The sequence below is a fragment of the Euphorbia lathyris genome, chromosome 5, assembly GCF_963576675.1.
Source record: "Euphorbia lathyris chromosome 5, ddEupLath1.1, whole genome shotgun sequence".
NCBI lineage: Eukaryota > Viridiplantae > Streptophyta > Magnoliopsida > Malpighiales > Euphorbiaceae > Euphorbia > Euphorbia lathyris.
Genome location: NC_088914.1, coordinates 38,444,832 through 38,454,158, shown reverse-complemented (window position 1 = coordinate 38,454,158; position 9,327 = coordinate 38,444,832). Strand labels below are relative to the sequence as shown.

The window sequence follows — 9,327 nt, the reverse complement described above, 5'->3', positions numbered from 1 at the left end:
GCCGTCAGTTCTTAGTATCATTGGCCGAGGATGTGGAGAGACGTCAGGCATATAGTGGAAAGATGTTATGTCTACCAAAATGCCAAGGGACATGCGCAGAATATCGGATGACACGAGCCTCTCCCCGTATCGAACGCCATACGGGAGGATCTCTCCATGGATTTAGTACTAGGCCTTCCGAGGATCCAACGCGGAGTGGATTCTATTTTTATAGTGGTGGACATGTTTTGCAGAATGGCTAAAGACCAATTATGCTTCCATGATGCCAAGTTGTTTTTTAGAGAGATATTTAGACTATATGGGGTCCCAAAAAGCATTATCTCTAATAGGGACACCCGTTCCTGAGTCATTTCAGACCCTTTAGACCTTATTTCATGTTGCGCTCAAATTCATACCACTGCTCACCTCTGGAGTCATAGTGAAACTGAGGTAGTGAATTGAACCTTAGGTAATCTCCTAAGAAGCATATGTCAAAACAAACCATAGACATGGGATTTTAATGTAGCTCAGGCCGAGTTTGCCTACAACTGGTTCGTCATGTCGGGCACAGTGGATACTATCCCTTCCTGATGGTCTGTGTGAAAGTGTCGAACCATATGTTAGACCTCGCCCAAATCCTAACGGGTATGCAGGCAAACAACTCGGCTAAAAGGTTGGTCTTGGAGGACCATGCGATCAATGAAGAAGTGCATAAACTGTTGGAGAAGTAGCAAGCTTCGGCCGCAGAAGTATGGACCTTATGAAGTTCTAAATAAGCTCAATCATAATCCTTCAATGTCAAGGATCTAAGTCCCTGCAAGGTGAACGAGCCTTTAAACTACTTGGCCAACGGAAGGAGCTCATACCTATTGAAATAAAGAGAAAATGATGCGGACATCCAGTCAGAGAATGAGAATCTCACCGGATCCTCACACTTGTCCACCGAGTCCTCTCAACCGCATTTGAGGGCTCAGGTTGATATTAGGCGGGACTCAGCCACATCGAGCCCATCTTTTGAAAATATGTTCAACAGCTGCAAGCGATCTGTTTCAGGTAACATGATTTGATATGATGTCCTCATTACCTCTTCTGTGAACAAAGACCAATGTAATTATTTTGTTAAGGACATGTTTTGTCATTCTTAGAAGATGCTTTTAAGGTTTCGTTTTTAGCCCATTAATATGTAGTTTCCGATTGTAAAAGAATCATCCTATCATTATCAATCTTATTATTAATTGAGATATTTTTCTTCAAGGTTCAACATTTTGTTAAAGGCTTGTTCATCACTAAAAATCCTCATAATCCCTTCAAGTTAAACTTGAGAAACCATCTTGTTTAAGGTCAAAACCTTCAAACTTCTTTCTCTCACCCTACTCTCAATTTATATCATTGATCTTATATGTGCTTATAGTGTGCATGTGTTATGGATGTCAGAGTTTATTTTCCTCAAGCCATTCTCAAGCTAGAGATGATAGATTTACAAATTTTATTTGGCAAGGGAAGAGTGATAATTATACAGAAGCTCTTATTGCTTATGACATTGTTTACATATCTAAACAAGATGGATAGGAGTTAATTAATAATTGAAAATGTCAGTGTTTCTTACTGTTGTAATTTCATTAATCATTAACAAAGAAAGAAAGAAAACACATACGCTTTCTATGTGTTTTTTTAACTAAATTATATATATATATATATAGTCTTTGGCTTTAATGAAAAATTCTAAACCTATTAAGAATTTCGTATTCTATGTCACTTAACTTTACTTTGACTTTAGAAGGAATTTTAAACTACTCATAAAATGAAGGGTGTTGGCATTAAAGATCTTTCTTTACGGAATAAAGCTGGTGTGGGTAAACATATATGAGATTGTGACTTTGAAGGATTCACTTTGGGCTACTTGGCTGGTTCAAAATAAGTTAAAGCAGTTGAGATTCAGTGAATTCCTTGTGCTTCTGATGCTAATTGGAATTTGAATTGTATCCACAAGATTAAACATGATTTTAAAAGGTTGTTGTGTTATATTTTAAGCAATGGCAAGAATTTCTGTTTTTGATTTGATCCTTGGTTTAACGGTCAGAGCCTTAACAAATTATTCTGTAACGATTCGGTCCGGAGTGAGTGGCGCCGGAATAAAATGCCTAAGAAGGTGCAGCCCTGAAGGATTACGATGCGGGCATTAAATAACTGAATCTAATATTGAAAATAGAAAGGGGTGATTTGTGTTATATTAGTAAGGTAGAATTCTGATACATGTAGACATGTGATGCTAAAGGAACGAGACATGTTCCAAAGCGACCAATATCTTATTTCTTTCTTTGCTATTGATGATATGTTTGGAGGCAGTGTAGATGGAAGTTGTCTGATCCTAGTGAGTGATCAAGTCTGGCATAAAGTCCAAGAGGATAAGGTTTGTTGGGCAGAACACAAAGTCTGGCAAGAGCTTTCTGATCCAAGAGGACAATTATGTTGCTGGAAATTTGTTTAGGTTACAATTTACAAATGCATGCTAAGGCAAAGTCTCTATTAATCTAAAATTAGTTTGTTCTGCTCTGAGAGCCAGTTATTTGACAAGATATCAAGAAGAGGAGATGTAATCTTCTGTTGCTACGGTTAGAAAGGTTTTTTTTTTTTTTCCTTGCATCTCTTTATTGGATATGGATACCAAGAAATAAATGTGTTTTTTCGATCATGTTCCTTTGAATGTACACTCTATTATTATTATTATTATTATTATTATTCAGATTGTTAATTAATAGTGTCGAATTACAACTTTTTATAAGGCATTCTAGACCTAGAAAGGATTATATAGATTGGTAATTGTGGTGCTTATAAGGTTCCACTGTGTTGTTCTTTGGTAGTGTATTTGTTCTCTTCTCAATAAAGATATATTTCCCACCAAAAAACAAATAAATCAAAACTAGCATTAACATCAAACGCCTTAAACGGGCATTGAGATAGTTTGTACGATTATCATTTTTGTATCAATTATACCATTACCGTACATAATCATGTGGAATATATAAATCACACAACACGATTATGACACTAACCCTCTACTTAGGGTGTCTAACTTTGGACGAAGATGCTAATGAGGCATATGAAATTTAGATACAAATGGTGGAACGCTATGAAGTATTAAGTAATCTGATTCGAAAGGCCCAGACTATGAGTGCGCCTGCCTTAGGGTCTGTGTGACATGAATTTGACCAGTAAGTAGCTCTACTAACCCTTCAAGATGGCAAAAGATATAATTAAGGGGCATTTCAAGGACTTGTAATATGCAGATGGAATTAGAAAGAAGACAAACATACATACATACATACATACATACCATTTGTATAATGTCGACAGTCATGATGTCCAACTCTCAAATCGGTATCCCATTCATCATTGAATTTAGTAGCAACATCTATAGCATCATCTACTTTGGAGGATCCAATCAACCAGCATTTACTTCTTGGCAACCTTTTCAAATTCCTCACAAGAACATCTCCTGTTAAATAGAGTACCAAATGTCAAATATAAATGATAGAGGAAACTAATACTTGTTATTCTCTTAACCTGGGACTGCTCTTCCAGATAAAACTGCAAGCGCTGTATATATGTTTTCAGGATCTTTAGGCTGAAAATCAAAAACTACATAGCCCTACACAACAAATACACTTGCTAATTAGATTCTATGCCAATGTTAATCAAAGACTGAATTTTTCAAATTAAATAGAGAACCTGAGAAAGTGAAGGGGGTTGAACGATGACGAAGAAGTGGTGTAAATCCCAGAGGTTAAGAGAGTAAGCAGTAGACATAAGTAGTTGAGGTGCTCCTTTTGAAGCTCTTAAAGGAACTGCTCCAACATACACTTGTTCGTTGCTACTTCTCATCAATGGTTTCACCAACGCACAAGAAGCCATTTAATCTCTGTATTTCCAAGCCCAGAATCATCCAACAAAAATCAACTATTTACCCATGGTGTTTCTCTTCCTCTTTTCTATGTTTCTCTTTCTCTTTTCTATCTCCAACAACAAAATGGAGTAGCGTAGTATCCTGTCCTGTGGCCCCCTGTTCACACAAAGACTTGTTATATGGCCCATGGCCTATGTTCATTTCGGTACACGCCCCTAAGCTTATAAAAGAAGAAATTATCTAACCAAAAAAAATAAAAGAAGAAATTATATAAAAAATGAAAAACTAAAAGGAAAATTTTAATTTTAAAAATTATCTATAAGTCAAATACATCAATATCATAATTACGGATAAAATTACAATTAAGTCATATCATTAAACTTAATTCTTAATATGTCATTATTCTCTATATATTATGATTTTACACCATCTAGACTCCAATTCATAAATCATAAACCCTAGAAAATATATTCTAGACTTCTAATTATAAATTCTAATCCTTAAAATATATTAAAAGTACGGATTTTACTAGTTTGACATAATCTAAAATTATGACTTGACATAGTTGTAAATAGTTTTTAAAATATGAATTTCGGTATAATTTTCCCTTTTTTTAATCACTTAATTGAATTATGTCAAGTCTAAGGGGTAAATTTCACCAATCGCTATTGAAAGTTACTATCTTTTTTTAACTTTATGGTCAACCAAATTTTAAATTTAACATGAAAGCCACTAAACTTTATACTTTTTAATCTGGTGTTACTGTGTCGGTTGATTAGCTTTTTGTACCTTTGAATCCCATTCTACACCGGTTGGGGAAAGCTTGGATCCTATGATTGTGCAGCAGAAAGTAATAGAAATCAAACAAAAAAAAAATTACATAAATCAAATTTCCTCAACCCTTGGAATTTTCTTTTGATTACTAAGAAATGCAACAACTATATATGCAATACTAATATGGCTTTTAATATGAAAACAGAAAATAAAATTTGTAGAAGATTAATTGAAAGCAATGACGAATATGGAAATCAAATTGCATTCCATAACTTGAGAAGATACAAAAGAGAAGGTAGCCTTATAGAAGAAACCAAAACACAGCTAAGAAAGAGGGGCGAATAAAAAACTGTTGTAGACATCGAGTCGGAGGACCTGTGACGAAAACCTGAAAACAAGACGGTTGAAGCGATTGATTCCGGAAGTTTTGAAAAAATATATAAAGAATAATAAACGAAGGAAAATCGGCGGCACGGGACGTGCGCTCGGCGTCCGTCGGAGCAATGCCCGGGTCCGGTGGCACGGTGCGCGCTCTCGTGGGCCGCTGAGCGCACGCGCCCGGTAGCGCGAAGCGCGCGTTCGGCGGCCGCGACGTGTGAGCGTCCGACGGCGCGGAACGCGCGCGGCCGCGGGGTGAGCACGCCCGACGGCGCGAGGCACGCCCCGAGGGTCGTCGGGCGGGCGCCCAACCACGTCGAGCGAACGCCCAACGACCATTGGGCGAACGCCCGACGAAGGTTGGGCGCGGGCGCCCAACCTTGCGTTGGGCGCTCGCCCAACGCCGTTGGGCGATCGCCCAACGATTGTTGGGCGGCCGCCCAACAAGGTTGGGCGGTAGCCCAACACAAGGTTGGGCGGCCGCCCAACCCCAATGGGCGATGCCCAATTTCCTTTGGACGTCGCCCATTGGTCCGGGGACCCATTTGCCTATAAAAGGCACGGATCCCCATGTAAAAAAAAGGAAAAAGGAGGATTTTCTTGGAGCCTTTCTCACTCTAAACATTTTTAGAGAGAGAAAGAGAATTTTTTTGAGAAAAATATTCTTTCTCAAAAATTCCAAATTTCCTAAAGTTCAATTTTTACTAAAAAAAATATAAAAAAAAACGGAAGATCGTGGTTCGTGGAATCAATCGGCTTCGACTGTCAGATACCGAATTTAAGGTATTATCCGAGGACTAGACTCTCTTTATTTTATTTTATTTATCTTCTTCTTCTATTTATTTTTATGTTATAGCTTTTATTTATTTAGTTATTCATTTATTTTGTCACGTTTTATTTAATTAGCGTATTTACTTAATTTTCGTTTCGTGTTGAATAAAATTCGGTTTTGTTTTAAAATAAAAAACCTCGTTTTGATATCCCAATACGAACCGTGATCCGATAAAAAGGTAGTTCGGGTATCGAAAACGTTGTAATTATAAGTTTTTAATTTAAAAAGAAATTTTCAAATAATGTTTTAAAATAAAAACATCGTTTTAGGAACTTCCGTTTTCGACTATGATCCATTTTTGGTAGTTCGGAAATCCAAAACGATTGAATCAGATTTAATTTAAAGCTTTTGAATAAATCTGGAAAATATTGGAGTGATGCTGTAATTTGCCATTTCTATCACTAAATGCTGTTTACTGACGGATTTTCCGTCGATAAATCTGCTGAAATGTAAAAAATGCTGTTTTGGTCCCTGTTTCTTAACTTTTAAGCTTTTGGTCCTTTATATATATATGTATAGTTATGTAATATATACTTTTAAGTTATTTTTAAATACTTTGTACATATATTTATTTAATGTGTCTATATATTATTTTCAATTAATTAGACTTAATAAAGTATATACATATATATATATATAGATTTTTCTTCTCATTTCATTTAAGTTATATTGGGTCTTATTCTAAAATATTATTTATTTGGGTTTTTGAGGTAATTAATTAGTAGACATTTAGAGGATAATTAGGAGTCATTTTAATGTTTAATGTATATTTGGGAAAGTCATTTTCTATATATTACAATAGTCATTTTGGGATATAGAGTTTATTTTCTTATTAACAATGAATTTCGTTTATTATTTTACATGTTTTTTTAATAAGGTAAAAATATATTTAGTATCTTTCATTTTTATTATTATTTATATATTTAGCTATTGAGTAGCATCCTTTACTTGGTTTTCTAAAGTTATATGTATATCATTATTTTTAAATGAATGTATATATATATGCCTATATTATTTTCTTTATTCTTTGGGCCATTTAGGGGTCCATGTTCCAAATGAGTATTATTTGAGTGGGAATATTAGTTTAAATGGGTTTATTAATGTAATTATAATAGGTAGAGAGTCCATTAAATAAGTGGGGAAAATAAATCACAAAAAGAGAGTTTTTCAACTTAATCATTTAAACTAATGAATTTTTAGAGATTCCTAATGTAAATAAATAGAGTTGTTTTTTTGCAATAGTTCAAATCGTTTTCAAAACACCACGTTTTAGAACCTTAATCCGTTCCAAAGGCGGATTAAGCGAACATTGTAATTAAAATCATTTTCTTTGTGAATAATAGAATTTTTGAATCATTTTCTTAAAGGATTTGTACAAAATAAAATTGACTTGTATGTTTAACCACGTTTTCTCATTAAAAGGTTTTTATCTCAAACGTTTTCAAATACTCGAGTCGTTCCAACAGCGATTCGGGTAAACCTCATCAAACGGGGTTTTAAAACGCACCTAAATCGTTCCAACGGCGATTAAGGTGCGAACCATGTAAATAAACTCGTTTTGGGGGAATAAGTTAGTGTAGAATAAACACACAACATGACCTTTAAATGCGGTTGTAAATAAATCACTTCTTTCTCCCCCCCTCTCTGTGTATGTATAACATAATTGGGTGATTCTTTACTAATGTGGCTTTTCAATAATATATGCTCAAAACGGTTTCCAAAAAGAGAAAGAAAAGGTTTCAAATGAATTTTAAACTTAAAGAAGTATACGATTAGTCTGTTATCGCCTAACATGCTGAGTAGGAGGCCGGTGGTTCATAACCGGGCGATGTCGGGGTGCCTAGTAGCCTTTCTCCGGAAAGGAGCTAGCCTTCTCGGCTCGTACCTAAGTTTCCCGAACCCACACCGGTCTCCCGCAAGGGATCGGTGTTCATTTTCCCATTCGTGGGTGGCGACTCTTCCATATCTCCGAGCTCCGGTCCTGCCGAGCAGCTTGATTCCACGATTGGTTGCTTTCGGCGCCAATCACCGCTTACGTCGCCATGAGGTGTCCACCCCCCGGTCCGCCCGGGAGATTAGGCCGCGGCACCTCGTCTAACAAGTGGCGACTCTGCTGGGGAAGCGAGAAATTTGATTCCGGAAGGCGTGTATTAAGCCTTTAACGGGGACGGATCGTTTTACTTCTTTTCGTATGCATTCATGTGCATTATTGCAAACCCTTTGGGTAATTTCCGTGAAACCTCTAGCGAGAGTCCATTCGTCGCTCGAAAGAGGCTAGCGTAAGTTCCCCCTTATAGTAAGGCGCCAGAGGGTCCCCATCCATTCATTAGGGGCGAATCTGTGCGGTCCTGTGAGGTCCCGCGGTCAGCCGTGTCAGCATATAGTAGCCTTAGAAGTTTCCATAGGATCACCCGTTACTATTTTTGATGTGATAAATGAATCAGTTCGTGTTTTCAAACCGCCATGTAAAGAAAATGAGACGATGCGTTAATATATACTCATGAATCGACATACTAATTGCCCTAAAACATCAAAACGATTTGAACTAAAGACGACTTAATTATCTCGTATGTATGAACATGTGCGACCCGCCTTGTCCCTTTCAGTGTCCCGACGAAGGCACGTGTTCAGGAAATACGTTATGACGTAAGCACGTATTAGTATGAATCGGTTCGGTGTTAAAGATAGTTACATTTCGATACAAAAGACTATATTAACAGTAGCCGTTATTCACATTCTTTAGATAAATTGGGATAAAACGAGATCACGACGAAACGAAAACGAAGAACATTTCTGTTTCGAACGACCTTGTTGTAACGTGAAAAGTTTCGCACAAGTAGCCCGTCCCTTCCGAATAAAAGACGAGCTTTTACGTTATGCCTTGTGTCATTCTTAAGAGAAATGGACGTGTCCGCAAAAGGTGACTAAGAAAATAAAAAGACAAAAATGAACTAAACGACCAAAATCATTCTGAATCTACGATATATGTTAATCCCGCGAGTAGTTAAAGAAAATAAACCAATGCCGTTGAATACGTGCCTCGAACGAGTGTATACCCCGTTTAAAATCTCGAAGCCGAATTAAGCCAAACCATATAATTGCGACATATGGACGAGACTGCGGGTTTTGACTAACGAGTCGATCATTTCGACCGTTACCAAAACTGCAAGAAATATGGCCCGATGTACGTGTTTGCTTAATTCATGCCTAAAGGAAAGAGAACGGTAATATCCTCGCCTCGAATAAACATGCGATTCAACGAAACGTTGATTTTCTATAACCACACTGAGATGATATATCCCGTGGGTTGGGAGGAACAAAGAGTTGTAATTAGCCGAAAGATTATCGTGCGCTCAAAATAAGACTCGCCATCTTTTCACGTAGCAAAATGAGCAAACGAATCCTCGACGCTAAGAACAAACACGTTACGCGATGAGTCTGTTCCCTAAAATAAAATCCA

At 36.9% G+C, this 9,327-nt stretch overlaps 1 protein-coding gene across 2 annotated transcripts; it reads right to left on the bottom strand.

Moving 5' to 3' along the window:
• Positions 1 to 549: 549 nt before the first annotated feature.
• Positions 550 to 4,050, bottom strand: LOC136230500 (uncharacterized). 2 transcript variants are annotated; one of them, XM_066019584.1, is made up of 5 exons: positions 3,709 to 4,050; positions 3,544 to 3,628; positions 3,314 to 3,475; positions 902 to 1,068; positions 550 to 793 (listed from the first exon to the last, which is right to left on the bottom strand). In XM_066019584.1, the coding sequence occupies exons 1-4, from the start codon at positions 3,889 to 3,891 to the stop codon at positions 950 to 952; spliced, it is 549 nt and encodes a 182-aa protein (XP_065875656.1). In that variant the 5' UTR covers positions 3,892 to 4,050; the 3' UTR covers positions 550 to 793; positions 902 to 949. The 2 variants fall into 2 exon arrangements, with proteins under 2 accessions (XP_065875656.1, XP_065875657.1); XM_066019585.1 differs by lacking the exons at positions 550 to 793; positions 902 to 1,068 and adding an exon at positions 2,901 to 3,210 and having other exon boundaries at positions 3,709 to 4,046.
• Positions 4,051 to 9,327: the final 5,277 nt, after the last annotated feature.